The sequence below is a fragment of the Corylus avellana genome, chromosome ca5 (genome assembly GCF_901000735.1).
Source record: "Corylus avellana chromosome ca5, CavTom2PMs-1.0".
Taxonomy (NCBI): domain Eukaryota; kingdom Viridiplantae; phylum Streptophyta; class Magnoliopsida; order Fagales; family Betulaceae; genus Corylus; species Corylus avellana.
In genome coordinates, this window is record NC_081545.1 from 14,548,009 (window position 1) to 14,566,864 (window position 18,856).

The following is an 18,856-nucleotide window of genomic DNA, read 5'->3' on the forward strand; positions in this document are numbered from 1 at the left end:
TTATCAATTCTAAATAAAATCAACAATCCTCGTGGGATCGATCTCCTACTTGTTGCACTATACTATCGTTTGATCTTGTGCACTTGCGAGTTAAAACGTACTAAATATTATCTATTAATTTAGGTAGTATTTAATACAACAAGTTTTTGGTGCCGTTGCCGAGGATTGTTTGATTTTGTTTGAAATTTTTTTCCTTAGTTTATTTTTGTTTAAATTTTTTTCTATTTTTATAGTTTTCTGCAGTTGCTATTTTGCCTCCGGAGGTGCGCTCGAGCGCCCATACCAGGGCGATCGAACACACCAATGCGATCGATCGCACATCCGGACAGCAACACAGAAACTGTTTTAATTATAGATCTAATTTATTTCTTTTATTTTTGTTTCTATTTTTATTTTTATTTTGTTATTTAATTTTCTTTTTGTTTTGATCATGTTGAGAAACAATACACCTCCGATGCGAAGACCTATGAAAAATTCATTCAGTCCCTAGATCCTCAACCAGCCATCATGCATTAATTTCCATCCCATTGTGCAAAGCAGTTACGATTTATCTCCGCTGCTCAATATGAGTCCACACTATAAAGGCACACCTATAGAGAACCCATATTGGCATATTTGAGAATTTTGTGATCTCTGCAGGACTCAAAATGTTCAGGGTTTAACTCCAGAAGAAATTAGGTTAATCCTCTTCCCTTTTTCTTTAAAAGATAATGCTAAGAGATGGTACAATTCTTTGGCCGTAGGTTCTATTCATACTTGGGATGATATGGCCACAAAGTTCTTAAAGAAGTTTTTCCCAGCCCACAAGACAAGGCAATTGAGAAGGGAAATTCTGACTTTCTAACAAAAAGACGGAGACCCTTTCTTCGAGGCATGGGAACACTTTAAAGAACTACTTCTCAGATGCCCTCATCACAATATATCTCAAGACGATCAGGTACTGACATTCTATGTGGGTTTAAATGATCCTAACAAGAGTCTTGTAGATTTAGCTTGCGGTAGCATGTTGATGGAGAAAAGCAGCGAGGAAGCCCAAGAGCTCTTCGAGACATTGAGTGAGCACTCCCAACAATCCCCATCTAAAGGGAGACAAGGATTCAAAGAAAAAGGCATACATGAAGAGAGCACCAATGGTGGAAGTCAGGCTCAAATGGCTGCCATGGAGAAAAAGCCGGACATGCTCATAAAAGCTATGACTAATCATAGCAGTGCTTCTGTTCAACAAGTTACACAAGTCGAGGTATGTGCCATATGTTCCCATATTGACCACACCACTAAGACTTGTCCCATTTTCAATTGCACATCATGAGACATCTCTCATCAATTGGTCTCCACATTATCATGAAGAGGAGCAATCTCCAATCGATTGGCCTCAACAATACCAAGAAGAAGAAGAGTGCCAAAGTCAATCACTGACCACTCCTCATGGACAATACATGAAGGACGAGTGCACTTATTATCATGGGCAAACAACCACCACAACTGGGAATGAAGAAACTGTTGAGGAAATTTTTTGTGAGCCAAGTCATTGGGCCCTTTGGGATAGCACTTTGATGAATTTGGAGATGACCTAGACCTGGACAAGCTACTTGAGTATACTGAAACTTTTAATGAGCCAAGTCTTGAGGATTCGGTCAGAGAGCGTTTTGATCAAATTGGATATGACCTGGATCTTGACAAATTCCTCAAGCAAGCTAAGATGTGTAGTGAGCTAAGTCTGGAGGATCCATTGGTAGAATGCTTTGCTCAATTTGAATTTGATCTGAACCTTGACATGATACTTGAGCAAGTTGAGGCCTTATTAGATTCCACTCCTGAGAACAACAAGGTGGAAGAGAGGAAGGAGGAGCAAACTGAGGTTCTAGAGGAACCACATCGGGAAAAGGAAGAGAGCACTGAGACTTCTTCAACATCAGCCCCTATTCTCAAATTACCAAGAGTCCAAGAGAGAAGTCTGCTGGGGTTATGTGATGAGCAAATTGCAGACATCAAGATATAAAAGCTCCCTGAGTTTTCTTCTTATTTTATTCCAGTTCATGATTCCCTTTCGGATGAGAAACTGTTTGAGAAGACTCAGAACGGTCTACCCCAATCTATAGGCAGTTGGAATCACCCTCAAATAGGAAAAATTCATTCTCTTTGGTGCAAGAGAAGAAAAGACTGGTGCTTCAATTTTAAAAGGGGACAACAGTCTGGCTGAAGACGTTAAACTTAGCGCTCATGGGAGGCACCCCATAGCGTATCATTTTTATTTCTTTGTTTGTTTGTTTTTTTATTTCATTTTTATTTTATCTTTATTTTATTTTTATTTTGTTTTTATTTTCCTTTGTTACTATAGTGTTTTGTTTTGCAGGGACAAGTGTGCTTCAATTCAAGTTTGGGGATGTGCCATGAGCCAGGACATTCCAGACATGTCATCCATCTCCTGAGTAAGATCTTTCCATGTTATATACACATTGAGGACAATGTGTAATTTAAGTTTGAGGGTATGGGAGATACTTTACACACATTTTGTCCCATTTTTGAAAAAGAAAAAAAATATAAATATATGCATGTTCATGTTTGTCTTAAAATTTGGGTTGATGTGAAAAAATTGTGATTTAGTCTGATGTGTGTGTTTCTATGTCTTGGGTGAAACTAGATGACTTATTAGATGGATACTTTGGCATATTTATATATATAAAAAGAGAAAAAGAGTAGAGAAAAAAAAAATGATGATCATTGACAAGCTTTTCATTAAGTAACTGGACCTCTTGCCTCAAAGCATTGAGTGTTCACTTCAAAAGATGAAGAATTTTGATTTGATTAATGTCATGGTTAGTTTGGTTTTGTCACCTTTTTTGCTTGAGTTAGTAAGTTATTAAGGGTGTTTTACACCTAATGCCCTAAAACCATCTGATTTGGGAGTCATTAACTTAACACTCGCTACATGGGTCAATTAGAAAGCTTAAGGGAACCAAACATTGCACAGCCTGACCAAAAAGAAAAAGAAAAAAAAAATGCCATAGTTATTCGTTCTAATAGGGATTTCAGTGAACTTTGAGATATTGAGACATTGCGCATTGGAAATAATTGGAAGCTTCATATTTGTGTACTAGTTCACTTTACACTGTTTTGAACTTGTAATGCCTTAGCATGTCTTTTGTAAGTGATTAAACTTTAAAATTCCAATTCATTGTGAAGATGGAGTTTATCCTTTTAAGCTTGCTAATGAATGAAAATCATGGTTTTGAGTGATACTTAAATTTTTTGATAGCATGAACTCCTATATAAAGTTTGTGGGTAACATTCCTGGAAAACCTCCCACGAGACTTCATTCATCCTCTAGGAAATTTCTAGGGGTTTAAAAGGCTTGTTGCATATGCTAAATACAATCATACATCCCACGAAAGATGAATTTATCTTTTTGTTTTCTGTTTTTTCATTTTGTTTTTAGTTTCGTATTGCTAAGAAACTAGCAATATGTAAGTTTTGAGGTGTGTTAAGTGCCAAATATTCATATTTTAGCCCTTAAACTTATATGTGTTAATTTCATAGTATTGTTAGTTTATGCTATTTTACTTTATTGTTGTATTTTCTTTGTTTTATAGGTTCTTAGAAGACAAGAAAGCGTTTCCGGAAAAGTTCCAAGCTTAAAGGGCAAATTGAGAAGACCTAGAAGATATGATTAAGCTTAACCAATCATAATATGATGTGGTTAAGTTTAATCAAATAAAGGAAATGATTAAATCGAAATTTCTCAAATTAGAGTCAAAATCGGATTGAGTTCAAATTTGGATTCTGCACACGACTCGGTATTTTGACCATAACTTTTAGCTCAAATATTCAATTGAGGTAATTCAAGCGCATTGGAAAGATAACTCAAAATGATATAAATCATTGTGAAATAGTATTTTCCTAATTCGGATTGCCGCTATGCCAAAATCATCCTGCAAGATAGGAACACAATTCTGGACGAATCCTATTCCAATTTGGACTTAGGTTTTCTTTATCTTAATTGGACTAGGACTTAAATCTCCGAATTTCCTAGGATTACTAGGACTTCTAAGAAGCTCCTAAGCCTTATAAATAGATCTCTAAGCCTCACAATTCCAATACACAATTTGAAGGAGATAACTTTGAGGAGAGGAATTAGAGGCTACTTCTAGGAGTAGTTTTCGATTATTTCTTTACCTTTTATTTTAATTATGTGTAACTAACTCTTAAGGATGGCTAAATTGAAGCCCTAATTATGTTTATTTAATATTTCAATACTGGCGCCTTTATGATAATCATATTGTGTTGCTTAACTTGATTAATTCATGTTTTCTTGAATACCTCGTATGTATGTGATTGGCTATTATATGCATGTGGTATGGATTAGTTAATTAAATTAATTTGGGTGATCGAGTCCTGGGTTTAATAAGAGTAACAAAAGAAATCCATACCGGGTTCTTGGGTTAATCAATATGGGGAACAGGGAGTAGACACACATACCCTAGGCCTTATGTGTTTGTCGATTTTCACAGATTTATGCTTTCTTAAAGAACAATTTAGTAGACACCCATGCTAAATCCTTTAAGGAAAAAAAAAAAAAAAGAATCAGAGTAGACACCCATGTCTAATTCGTTGCTTAGAAAAATCAATAGCTTAATGAGTAGACACCCATACTCTTAGGTTGGCAAACATTAAATATTCATAATATGATTGGATTATTGGCATATTGTTATCTTATCTAAGTAAAAGCCCTATCTTTATCTTTACCTTTTCATCTATCTTTATATCTTTTTATTTCTTTTTCATAATATCAATTTAGTGACAACTTAATATTTTTTTTATCAATTCTAAATAAAATCAACAATCCTCGTGGGATCGATCTCGTACTTGTTGCACTATCCTATCGTTTGATCTTGTGCACTTGTGAGTTAAAATGTACTAAATATTATCTATTAATTTAGGTAGTATTTAGCACAACACTACGGTTCCATCACATCCTCGTCTTGACGCCTATCTGACGAGAAAGCCAAGAGCTCTTCACTGTGTCCCGTCACGAGCCCATCCTGACGTGCCAACTGACGCACAGGCTGAGAGCATTTCTTGAAATCCCGTCACGAGCCCGTTATGACGCCCCATCTAATGAGAAGGCAAGGAGCACTATCAAACAACCAATCTTCACCCCAACACTTGAGGAAGAATGGAAAAATACAAACACATGTTTTGATCATTGAATAAGCTCAAAATAAAGCTAACACAATAAGATAAGGAACGAATTAAGGTAAGAAGGTTACCACCTCGAAAGAAAAACCATTAAAAACCACTTCTCTTCCACCAACACACCCTCACACACTCACACAAGGTTTCACTAAGCAAAATGGGCGAAAATGAGCTGAAGAGCAAAAGGGGTAGAGTATTTATAGGTGTGAAAAAGTTGAGGATAAGATTGAGCTGTTTTTTTTTTTATCTGCATACAATTAAACGTTCAATGTACTATGCTCAAATGTTTGGTGTACTATTACCCAACGGTTCTAGTGTTGCAAATCGAACGTTCGGTGGTCCATAGCCAAACATTCGGGGATAGAGTTAAGCTCGAACGTTCGGGGATATGGTTAAGCTCGAACGTTCAGGGATAGGGTTAAGCTTGAATGTTCCATACACAAATGTTCTTCACAAGGGTTTGGATTAAACGTTCGGTCAACAATCAAAAGTCAAAGGTAAAAAATTCTTTTAACTCCAATGAACCCTAATGAACTTGGTAAACCCACTAGCCTTTCTTAAGCTAAATCACAACCTTAGTAATCACTTGGGGGAAACTTGTTCTAAAATATCTATTGTATGCATGGACTAGTAGCATAATACCTTTCATAGCCTGAAAGCGCTTAAGGCAGCTTGCTTGCTATCCTATTGAGGGTCTTACTACCTAACTAATAGAATTGTATTTCCCGAGGGAAGTAGTCCGAGTAGCTAGGTAGCTATCCCAATTTGAATCCTTATCTCTCTATTCATACATGCCAACAAAAGATTGTGAAATTTTACCCATAATGATTCTTTACCAAACTCCATCCTATTTGGTTGAAGTAATCCATCAAGCTCCTTTAGCACAAACATAAATTTGTCAAATAACCATGGTCTACCATTCCTAAATCGCTTCCTATCACCTTCGTATGTGAATTCAATTAAAAATAAGTTTGTGCTACTATTCTGAAACTTATCGAACCAATGGGCCTCCATACCTGCAACATAGTTGATATGATGATTTCCTTGCCAATAGCTCTTTTAGCCATGAGTTTGCCAATGAGACAGAACTCCCCATTTTTCTCTTTGTCCTCCACAACAATTTCACTAATTGTAACCCCCAATACTTGAAGCCCTAAAGGAAAAGACTTTATAACCCCCAAATCCAATACTTGAAGGTTGTTATAAGTTAGAATAAAATTTCCCTTTAAATTGGATTGAAGAATAATTCTTCAAGTCAAATATATTAAACTAATATTAGTCTTTACAACATATGCTTCTCGCATGCATGTGATATTTGTCTAGCAATGGATATTGATTTAATAAATTAAGGTGAAAGAAAATTTATTTAATCTACTTTAGAGAAAAACTTTGTAGTATAAAATCTAATGACATATATTAATTTAAATTAATTCTTTTGCCTTATTTTTTTTTATTAAAATCTAACAATAACGTCTTGAATAGCTTTGCAATAAAAGTATAATCTTTAAGGGATATCTTAATCGGGTAGTGACTACATTTTATAAAACTGAGGTCACTAATTGAAATCATCTTTCTCTTTTTCCTTTTCTTGTACACGGACATATAAAAAACAAAAAAAAACAAAAAATTAACATTACTATAATGTAAAATCCACCAAACTTTTGCGGGGTTTAATTGTTGAAATTGAAAGCAAAATATTTAAATTCACACTTCCTTCAAATTCAAGGGCGGTTTATGTAAAATCCCCACAAAAAAAGAAATAAATAAAAAAATAAAAATAAAAATAAGGGGGAAACAAGAAACCCTTTGGTAACATTATAAAGTCACAGCCTCAGATGTTGTTGTCTCTCTCTCATTTCCTGTCACTCTGACTGCGCCTCTCTTTTCTTAGCTCACAGATGGCGGCTTCCACATTTTCCCCGGCCCTCTCCGCGCCGTCATCGTCAATATCCAAAATCCTGAAGCCCGTCCCGAAACCCTTCAGTCTGGGCTTCGCGACGTCGGTTTCAAAGGGCCTGAAGGCTCTCAGAGCTACCACCCCTGGCTCTGTCGGCGGTTCCGCTCTCGGAGCCAAAATGGTGTCGATGCCGGCGATCAAGCCCCTCACTTCGCTCGACTTCGATACCAAATTCTTCAAGAAGGAGAAGGTTAACCTCGCCGGACACGACGAGGTATTTGATTTTATTTTCTCTCTTTTTTCTCTCGGTCTCCGTTTGGTTCTCGGGAAATGTGTGAGGAAAAGTTCAGGAAATGTTAGGAAGTGACCATCTTTTTCTTGGGGGAAGAATCAAATGTAAAAAATTTCTTGATGGTTGGCTTGAATCTTCGATTCGATCTTCTCTCGTGCTTTCTGGGGATTCAAACAAAGTGTTAGGGTTCTTCAATATTTTTGCAGGAAATTTTTGAGTTGATAAGATTTTGGTCTGGTGGATGGATAGATAAATGAAGTAAAATGCTGAAAGTTAGATTATTTTCTGAAGCAGATACATGATATATGTATGTATGTATGTATGTATGTGTGTGTGTGTGTGTGTGTGTGTGTGCATGAATTTATAAGTTTCTCTATTGTATTTTGGTGAATGACCGGTTATGGTGTTATGTAATTATTAAATGCAGTATATTGTGAAAGGAGGGAGGGATTTGTTCCCTTTGCTGCCGGATGCGTTCAAGGGGATTAAGCAGATTGGTGTTATTGGCTGGGGTTCCCAGGTAGATTAGTTACTCTCAATCTTATCTCTTAATTAATTAAGTAATTACTTGATTGGATTGTCGTGACTCTTTACTCTTTGTATTCATTGGCTGCAATTTTGAATAGGGATGTGAATCTTTGTACCAAGCATTAGTCTATTACGTTTGGAACAAAGAGTATTTCTTACTTTAACATTTTGATTTGTACGTCTTTACACATGCAATACAGAGACTAATTTTTTTTAATAAGAGATTCAAGTTTTTGGTGAGAAATAGGTGGGAACTAATAAATCTTTTTAATATTGCCTGAGTTGTTTTATTGACCTGTGACTTTATCATGAAATATTTGCTTATACTTATAAATAAGGCTTTTTTTATTGTCGTTGTATCTCGATTTGTTGGAAGATAATTTAGTATATATTTGCAGTATTTGATTAATGAAATACTTAATTGTCTACTTATCTTTCTCCACTAAAGTTGGTAATTGAATGCTAGTTCTTTAACACAGCATTCCTCTTTCTCATTTTTGGTCATTTTTGCTTGGTAAATTCACTCATGCACCCAAGGGACTCAAACTCCCAACCTCACCATGACCCCATACTTATGGAGGGTGGAGATCCCAATTGGCTCATCAGCATTGGCTGTTTCTTATGCTTGGATAATTTATTTTCTCCCCCTAAATTTATAATTTGTTTACCTTTATTTTCTTGTCAAACGGCAGTTTAGGCATCTCTTCTCTGTATGTGTTGATATGCTAACCTCTCTTTTTTCTGTTTAGGGACCTGCTCAAGCTCAGAATTTAAGGGATTCTCTTGCTGAAGTGAAATCTGATATTGTGGTGAAGGTGATTCTTATTATTATTATTTTTGGGAGTTCATTACTTTAGGATTTTTTCTGCCTAATAGATTGTTCATATGTGATTTATTCTCTCTCTGAGTATGGATTTTCTTTTTTTGTTTCCATTAATACAGATTGGGCTCAGGAAGGGCTCCCGTTCTTTTGCTGAAGCTCGTGCAGCTGGTTTTACTGAAGAGAATGGCACTCTAGGTGATATATGGGAAACTGTCTCAGGCAGTGATCTTGTTTTGCTACTGATTTCTGATTCTGCACAGGTCAGTTGGTTGTTCACTCAATTTTTGTACTCCTGAATATTGGTAGAAACATTTTAATGTGCTCCCGTTATGAGATGTGTATAAAGCTTGTTTAATACTGACCTCCACCACTAATTAATCTCTCTCTCTCTCTCTCTCTCTCTCTCTCCCCAATGCTTTTTTTCTTGTGCTTCTTTTTCCTCCATAAAAGATCTATCTGTGTAGAGAAGAAAAAGGGATAAGGAAAGAACAGAATGACAAATTGATTCCTGGTACAATACATAATGTTACAAAAGTTACCTTTCCTTAATGCCTGTGATGTTAATTGTTTGCAAATTCAACTTTGTAGGAAATCTGGTGATAATTAGTGAATCTGACGGTTGAAATTTCAGGGTGTTTACTTATCTCCTAATTTCTGCATGATTGTATGTGATGTCCCTGTTGGTATTGATTGTTTTTGCCTAGAGGTTTTGAGCGGCATTTCTATAGAAGTCCTATTAAGTGGGTGGGTCAAGTTAGTAAATTAATATTACTTGTTTTCGTAAAGTCATGCTATTTGCTTCTCTTCATTTGATGTAATTCTTGATTCCTGTTACAATTCAAATATTATGTCATAAAAGCCGAGTTTTCTTTTATCTTTACAATGTAAGTTCTCTAATTGTTTAGCTTTAATAAATGTATGCAATTCATCATAAAAATAATAATAAGTATGCATATTTGCACATGTTCTTTATGTCCATTTCGCAGCTATTTTTGTTGCGACACTATTTGTGTTTGTTTGAAGGTATTAAAATAATGTATATGCTCTTATGAGTTTTCTGCTTTGTTGGGAAGCCTGTAAATAGTAGGAAAGTTGTTAAATGAATTGGAAAAATATGTGATTTATGCAATATTGCACATGATTTGTCTCGGCTCTCTTCCTAATCTATGTATTGTATGCTTAACAGAATTTAATTTTATAATAATTTTCAGGCTGATAATTATGAGAAAATATTCTCCCACATGAAGCCAAAGAGCATACTTGGGCTTTCCCATGGGTTTCTTCTTGGCCATTTGCAGTCAATGGGACTTGATTTCCCCAAGGACATCAGTGTGATTGCGGTGTGTCCAAAAGGAATGGGTCCCTCCGTGAGGAGACTTTATGTCCAAGGCAAAGAGATAAATGGAGCAGGAATTAATTCCAGTTTTGCAGTCCACCAGGTGAGCTCTCTCTCTCTCAGTTGATTTCTTCCTCTCGCTCCCTTGCTCCATCTCTCTACTTCTCTTATGTCATCTTAACTGATTATTCTGTGTCTGTGCAGGATGTTGATGGTAGAGCCACAGATGTTGCCCTAGGATGGTCAGTTGCTCTTGGTTCTCCTTTCACATTTGCCACTACATTAGAGCAGGAATATAAGAGTGACATCTTTGGGGAGCGTGGTAAGTGTGGCTTCCTATGGTGTTACACCATTTTCCTTCAATATTTGATCCTTAACATTTGTTCGTGTGGACTATAGGCATTTTACTTGGTGCTGTTCATGGAATTGTTGAGGCCTTGTTTAGAAGGTACACAGAAAATGGAATGAGTGAAGATCTGGCTTACAAGAACACTGTTGAGTGCATCACAGGAATAATATCAAAGACTATCTCAACCAAGGTTAGATTCTAGTGATGAAATTGAAGAATTCATTCTTTTCATTTGCATATATTTGTATGTGTATTATTCATGAGGATCTATATTGATGGTTATTTGATCGTTTCTTTCTAAAAGGGCATGTTGGCTGTATACAACTCCTTGTCTGAAGAGGACAAAAGGGTATTTCAGACTGCATATAGTGCCTCATATTATCCCTGCATGGACATCCTGTATGAATGCTATGAAGATGTGGCCAGTGGTAGTGAGATCCGCAGTGTTGTCTTGGCTGGGCGTCGCTTTTATGTATGTTTTCACCCTCACCTATTTTAAAAAATGTGATGCGTGATTGAATGAAAAGAAAATGTGATACTACCATTGAATTTGGAATTTGATGATGTTATCACTTTGTTGAAGTTTATGGTCATCTAGATCTCTTGATCATTGGATTTAATTCAGGTAATATTTATGTGTTATATAAAGTGATGATTATGTTATGCCTTGGTTTACAGGAAAAGGATGGTCTACCAGCTTTCCCAATGGGTAAAATTGATCAGACCCGGATGTGGAAAGTTGGTGAACGTGTCCGATCAACACGGCCGGCAGGAGACCTAGGCCCGTTGTATCCTTTCACTGCTGGTGTTTATGTGGCATTAATGATGGCACAGGTATGGGACTTCTTGTTGAGTATAACAAAATGATACTGCATAGTTTCACTTGGGGGTTAAACCTTCTGTCTTAAGTTCGTTTTGGTGACTTTGCCTAGGATACTAAGGGTTTTGCAAATTGTCTTAAGAATTAAATCTTGCCTGTGTGCTGTCTAACAATTTTTCTATGAATGTCCAAAATTTCCAGATTGAGATACTAAGGAAGAAAGGGCACTCATACTCTGAGATCATTAATGAAAGTGTGATTGAATCAGTTGATTCCTTGAATCCCTTTATGCACGCTCGTGGAGTTTCTTTCATGGTTGATAATTGTTCGACAACAGCACGATTGGGATCGAGGAAATGGGCGCCACGCTTTGATTACATCCTCACTCAGCAGGCCCTAGTTGCAGTGGACAAGGGTGCACCCATCAACCAGGATCTCATCAGTAACTTCCAGTCGGATCCCGTGCACGGAGCCATTGAAGCATGTGCCCAACTGAGACCAACCGTGGACATTTCAGTGCCCCCAGATGCAGACTTCGTGAGGCCCGAGTTGCGCCAGTCTAGCAATTAAGGCCCGGCTACCTCCAAATGGCATGTAAAATCCCTTTTAAGGATGTTCGAGGGTGAGGACTTAAATTTAGGAGTAGCTGTAGTCCTTTTTATCATTGTAGTCCGCTTGGCTGAGTTATGTCTATTGAGTGAATAAGACGGGGGGCAATGCATGTTCTAGTAATTTTGGTGTGACGAAATTATTGTGGGTAATGTTGTTGGACTTGCTTGTTTGCATTTTGTAAGGCTGTATGAAAAATGGATCGGTTATGATCTAACTATTATAATGACCTAAAACAACGTTTGGATTTGTTTATCCTATGTTATTTGTAGAGCCACAATATGTTTGTGTTCCGTAATGAGAGGTGGCATGGCATGCATGTTCTAGTTGAAATTATTATTTATGTTGTTGGACTTGGTTTGCATTTCAATCTATTCTCAGAAGGAAGCTACGGATGTTATAAGCAAATTACATGGCATTGTAGGTAATTTGATTATTTGCTTAGAAATTATAATCAATCATCTTCTATTAGCCGCGGCTGCAGCTCATCGGAATCTGCCGTTGCCAGAGGGGTTGTTTGCTGTCACTGATATTTTGGATGATGAGCCCATACATTGAAAAATAGTTTCACTTGAAATCATTTTTCTGAAAGATAATTTTGTTGAAAACAAATTTAGTCTAAAGAGTGGGAGTGGGAGTGGTCGTGGGCAGGATGCTAGCAAAGATGTTGCAAGCTGGGGATCCTGTGTTTGAAAAGGTGTCTCATGCTGTTTATCTGGGTGGGAGGGAAGAAAATGGCATTGCTGCCGGTTGGAGTTGGAAAAGGGTCCTCGCCATTTCAAATTTCTTCTATTTCTTCCGGTTAGTACATTTAAAAGGGCAAATTTATCCAAATTTTTTTGAAATTAAAATTTTTGAACAATACTATCCCTTATAGATGCACTAACCAAAAGAAATAGAAAGGATTTGAAATGAAAGAATCTTCCATTGAAGTTGGTGGTGTTGTGCGACAAAGAGGGTGATGGGGGCTGTTGACAATTAATATCATGTCAATCAAAATCAAGAATAATTTTATAACACAACTTTTCAACTTTTGACTATACGCGTTTGTTAAACAACACATAACACTATTACACTATTCATCTTATATTTTTTTAAAAAATTAACATCAAAATATTCTTATTTTTTATGTCATATTATTTACTTTTTAGGAAAAATTACATTACCCCTTTAAAGTTAACAGCATTTTTCAATTCTAACACCAAAATTTTAATTTTTGTAATTCACCCCCCCAAAGTTTCAAATTTTTGCAATTTGACCAATTGTATCCAAAACTTCTCACATTGCCCCTAATTTTTATTTTTTTATTTTTTATAAAAAAAAATAAAAAAAAAAATTATGGCCACCCCTTTGGCCATCTGGTCATTTTTACACTTCCAAATTTGTTTTGTTTTTTTTCATAAAAAAATAAAAATAAAATAAAATAAAAATTAAGGGCAATATGAGAATTTTTGGATAATATTGGTCAAATTGAAAAAAATTGGAACTTTGTAGGAGTGGATTGCAAAAATTGAAACTTTGGTGTTCGAATTGAAAAACGCTGTCAACTTTATAGGGTAAACTGTAATTTTCCTACTTTTTATATCACATCATTTACTTTTTACTACTATTTAAGTAAATAAAAAATCAATACAAAATTTTTTTTTTCCACTTTTCAATACCAATTTTAATTTTTTTAATGTCTAATAGTACCGTGAAAAAAGGCCTTGTTATTTAACAAACAAGGCCTACGTGTTCAATAGGTGGAGAGATTGAAACATGAGAAATCAAAGGCTGAAACTGGAAAGGGAAGGACCAAGAATGATAGCATGCTGCACGCTGAACAATTTTAAAAAGAAGAATACAGTACCAATAAGGCGTAATGACAAAAAGAATACATGTTTCTTTTCTTTTTCTTTTTCTTTTTCTTTTCCTTTGTTTTTTATTTATTTAAAAAAAAAATAAAAAAAATAAGCCAAGTGACATACGAAGAAAGATTGCATTGGTTTCAGAAGAGTTGTTCTCTTTTAAGATGGCTATAGGACGTAAAAGGTAAGTGGAAGAACATGGATGAGGTTTCAGATGCTGCTACTTTCCATTGTTTTCGTAGGTAATGAGTTTCTTACAAGTCATGGAGCTGTTCATGCATGCAGCTCGGATATAAGTAATATTTTTTTACAATCTCAATATTTCTTTTGGTATGAGAAATACAGAGCTCCTGTCATGATTATATCAATGAAGACACAGAATGGATCTGGAACATGAGAAACAAGCATACACATAATATATCAAATGTAACAATTTGTTCTGATTAATTCTGAACTTCATGCAATGGGGTAAGAGGCTTCCATAGCATATGTCTTCCTTTGCAATAACATTTCTTTGCATTCGTATATACCCTTCTTCATCCCACTGTTGCCCTACGAGTTCTTCACGAGCCAATATTTAGTCCCATACCCAATAGCAATAACACCATGGTCTAACTCAGCGCCACAAGCACCGGTAAAGACACCGCTTGAAAGTCAACCCCTGAAGCATCATTGGCAACAAAAATCGGCTGGTGAGTAACACGGGAATTTTGAAAATAATACCTACACTTTAACAATATTAGGCATTGGTCAAGATTTAACTGAATTTGAAAATAATACCTATACATGAATCTTTGTAATTTTTTGTTTTATTTTATTTTTTTAAAAAAATAAACATGGGAATTTTAAAAATATTTAACAGAAAATCCTAACGGATTAGGACATTGAAAAAAATTGAAAATTCGATACCCTGATTTGAGAGCCTTTGAACTTCGTAGACTAATTTCAAAACGCGTAAAAATTTAGATGAATTTTGTAAAATTTACTCAAAAAAAAAAAAAAAAAAAAAAAAAGGGAAGAAAAATCCACTTCAAGACCACAAAAAAGTATTGTTGAAGCCTACTCTTGGCAGCAGAAAATTTCAACATCCCCACATGTTGGAGTTATGGCAGGAGCATGTAAATATGGATGAGTAGGACAATCTCTCTGTTCTCAAATATAGGCCCATTCTGATTTTCAACAGTTGGGCTATATATCCACCTAATTACCAAAAAGTCCTGTTTGGATATGTGGCAAACACTCACCCTCCACTCACATAATCAAACAAGTCACCTAGCATTTCTAGGCTACTTCCCATTATATATATATATATATCCTTTCCACATCATCATCTACATTTTAGTGACTGACATGGTTGTTAAAGTGTTGATTAAATAATTAAATGTATTTATTCTTATTAGTTTAAACTTTTGAAATAATTGGTAATTTAACACGGTATCAGAGTCAGAGATCCTAAATTCGAGCCCGAACTCTCTGTTAATTCACCCCCTATTTAAAAATAATATTTCATGTAATAATTTGTAAGAAATTTATAGTAAAAACTGTAATATCCCTAACATCAATTAATACTTTAAGGTTAAATCAATTACTACTTTGCATAAATATTTTGTAATATAATAATATAATGAAACCCTAGAGTTAATTTAATCCTTCATTATACATAGATTATAATTTATATATTGTTGATGTAGAGGATAAGTTATCCATCCACGGCATGATACTTAAGAATAGTGAGTGTTAGGCCCTTGAAGATCTTATGGGATTCTAATTGGAAACATGGGGTCCCATTACTGTTGCTAATCAAATCCTCTATCAATAAAATATAGGGTTAAAGATTAATTTTTAGGTACTGTTTTACACGATAACTTGACAGACAAGTTTTATTAAAAAAGGAAAACTTACAAAAAGCACAAATTTGGTTAATTGGATAGATTACTTTAGGGAGATTGTTTTCTTTTGTCCCTAAAAGTTTCTTTATATTTAGGTATAACCCCACCTAATTAAAACTTGACAAGCTATTTGGACGAATTATTGAATTGGAATTTTTTATTTTTTATTTTTTATTTTTTAATTATAAGGGCTAACGGGGGGCAACCAACTGTTGGGAATTGTTCAGGAGAGGCTTAAGTGGCGAGAATAGCAAGCGCTTCTTCAAGACTAATTAAGCCATAGACCGATCCAGTCTCACCTAAACATTAGTGGTTCACAAAGTGGCTAATACTAATCAGACTTGTATGGGTAATTCTCTATTGCAAAAAATCGAACACATACTAAGGTACATGTTCCAACTTTATGGGAATTTTCTTAAGACCACTGAACCACCACTACTAGCAGTTATTGGATCATAATTTGATCAAACTGCAACCATTCCAACCCTACACGAGAGAGTCTAAATGTGATCTACAAATTCTGGTAAGTTTCGAGCCATCTAAACATTTATTCGAACAATAAAACCTTGTCAGAACCCTTATTTTAATTTATTTATCCAAATTAACTACAATCTAAACCGACAATTACAAAGATTCTCGATCCGAACTTCTTTCCCTCCAAATGCTACACCGAATTTCTTGGATGTAGATAAGCACTTTTGCATGAGCATGGAGGTAACAAATTAACCATTTCTAGCTTTAACACTTTCCGACATGCTTTTTACAAAGGCTACAACCTAGTTCATTATTTACATCTTATTCCTTGTCTTTTGACTTTTAAGTCTAGCTTGAGTAAGTTTAAGTTATTTGAATACAAAAAGAAATATTTACCTGCCAACGTCTAGCTTGGTCTCCAACCAAATTGCTAACCTTTTTGATTAATTGCTAAAGGTAATAACAACAAATAGAAGAGTACTGTAATATTGATTGATATAATATTAAAAAAAAAAAGCTTTTTTTTTTTCTTTTTTTTTTTTCCTAATCAAATAAGGGAAATTAGGTTACAGGAGATCAAAGAACAACAGGGTGGACACCTCAACAACAAAGTCTAAACGGAATATGCAGCAAAGATACATGGATATAAACAGAAACTGGGAATAGTCTGAAATAACTAAACAGTAGGCAATGGTTTCATTCATGATCCCAAAAAAACCATAGACAAGTTGGGCCTGTTCTAGGGTCGCACAAGGCGGTTCTAAAATGCATAAGAACTCAGTGAAGAGTCTAATGCAGTAAAGACAACAATCACTGTTAAATGATTGTTGCGGGGATGACATTGCAGAGATCCGAAATAGAGCCGTTGAAAGACGACCACCAGCATAAAAAAAAAAAACGCTCCCACAAGAACAAACCAGTTCAGTTAAGTTATGATATAAATTGTCTTATTTTACTTACCAGAAAGTCCCTATTTGAAGAAAAATTATGTCCCGAAAGTAAATGTGGTGGAAAATACAATCAAAGTTTATAAATGTGAATGCCTAAATTGATGGTTTGAGATGTAGGTTGCCTTGTCTGAGTTTATTCTTTTTTTTGCACCCTAAATTTGTTTGTGATAAAGCAGTTTAACAAACCATATATTTTTATTTATTTTTTGGATCCTTCCAGTTTTGGAAAGAGAGTTTCATTTAATTTAAATGCATTTTATTTTTCCCTAATAAAATCTATTTTATGCCTGCAAATTTAACATGAACAAAGTCATGAGTTTGAACTTTGACTCTATTATTTACCTATTATTTAAATTAAATATTTCACGTGTTGAATCTCGAATATTAAAAAAGAGTTTGAGTCCACATGATGAATGTTAAAATATTAATTAAATTTATCTCTTCTTATAAATTTAAAGTTTTAAAATAAATGATTTAGTAGATAAAATCCAGCGCAAATGCACAATAAAATAATTCATTAAAAAGATATGCAGGCTAAAAATTGGTATTATATTTATCTGAAGTAAACATTAATCATTAGGGCATCTTTTCGGGGGAAAGAAAAAAAAAACCCATAAAAGTAGGTAAATTGGGTTGGATTTCCAATCAAAGATGGGCGAATGGGGCTTTTTGTAAGAGATGTGAAACATATTTATGGACGTCATAATATTATTCTTTTGGTCTGAAATCTGATTAAAACATCATCATTATCTGCTAACTGAAATTTCCACTTTGGGAATGCTGATTCTGGCGCCCTCCTTTCTGGATTGGGTAAAGATAAAGAGCACGCGGCGTGCCATGCAAAAAATTTTTTTTTTTTTTTTTTTTTTTTTAAAAAGTGATTCCTGCACGGGCGTGCGCTGGATTTATGTGTCTCCCCTTTCAACGGTCTTTCTTCTATACATACAGTGATGCCATTTATACAGAGCATGGCTTATATATATATATATATATATATATATAGCGGGGGAGTGTTAGAGAGCTAAACAAATAAATTTTAAAAAATTTTAAAACTGACGTAGTAGACAAGGAAAAAAAAATTGTAATTTTTTTAATTTAGAAACTCTTATCACATCATTTTAAAAAATTTCACAGTTTATTTGTTTAGTTTTCTATATATATATATATATATATTCCGTCTGATCAATATAAGCAAAATTGGCATAAGTTAGAAGAATTTCATTTTGAATTTTGTACTCTTGATTATTCTGCATCAAATCAAGAATGAGCTTAAACAATCATGGCTGGATTAATGTCAAATTTATTGTTAAATTATTATTTTTTGCTGCATATTTTGATAAAATTATTTATTTTTGTCACAAAATTCACCGATTTTGTTTATGGATTACATACAACATATTATTGTCATTGAAATGTATTTGTAACAGTTTAAAGCAATTGATATGATTTCTTCTAATGAAACAAAGTAAAATATAAATGAAGAAAACTATTTCATATTAGTAACTAAATTCCCAATAAAAATTGAAAACTATAGTTCTATCAGTTAAAATTTTTGTTTTCTATTTTTTATTCAAAATAATAATAAAATGTGTGTTTTAGACGTGCAACACATTTTCTTTACCCTAAGAAAATGTATTATTATACTTCATATAATTCTTAACCCCTTATTCTTATATTAATTTATAAAAATGTGTGAAATACTGAAATATATAGAGTTGAAGATTCTAAGACATCGTCTCCAAATGGTAGTTTAATCATCTGGACACCATGCCTCATCAAGTGAAAATCACTAGTTTATAGCGCCTCATTATTTATATTTTTGTTTGGACTTGTTGTTGAGGAGGCTATC

The 18,856-nt window shown here is 34.5% G+C and overlaps 1 protein-coding gene and 1 non-coding gene across 2 annotated transcripts; one reads left to right on the forward strand and one right to left on the reverse strand.

The window, feature by feature from the left end:
* Positions 1-813: 813 nt before the first annotated feature.
* On the reverse strand, positions 814-921 carry LOC132183476 (small nucleolar RNA R71). Its single transcript, XR_009440440.1, has one exon. It is a non-coding gene; the product is annotated as a small nucleolar RNA R71 (small nucleolar RNA).
* Positions 922-7,032: 6,111 nt separating this feature from the next.
* LOC132180873 (ketol-acid reductoisomerase, chloroplastic-like) lies at positions 7,033-12,102 on the forward strand. Its single transcript, XM_059593856.1, has 10 exons — positions 7,033-7,364; positions 7,810-7,902; positions 8,660-8,725; positions 8,853-8,993; positions 9,945-10,172; positions 10,274-10,391; positions 10,469-10,608; positions 10,723-10,890; positions 11,097-11,252; positions 11,440-12,102. Exons 1-10 carry the CDS (start codon positions 7,092-7,094, stop codon positions 11,806-11,808), a joined length of 1,752 nt encoding a protein of 583 aa, XP_059449839.1. The 5' UTR covers positions 7,033-7,091; the 3' UTR covers positions 11,809-12,102.
* The last annotated feature ends 6,754 nt before the right edge of the window (positions 12,103-18,856 follow it).

Coding starts and splice junctions, on each gene's coding strand:
- LOC132180873 (XM_059593856.1), top strand. CDS start 7,092: ATGGCGGCTTCCACATTTTCCCCGGCCCTCTCCGCGCCGTCATCGTCA. Junction 7,365..7,809: donor ACCTCGCCGGACACGACGAG/GTATTTGATTTT, acceptor TATTAAATGCAG/TATATTGTGAAAGGAGGGAG. Junction 8,726..8,852: donor AATCTGATATTGTGGTGAAG/GTGATTCTTATT, acceptor CCATTAATACAG/ATTGGGCTCAGGAAGGGCTC.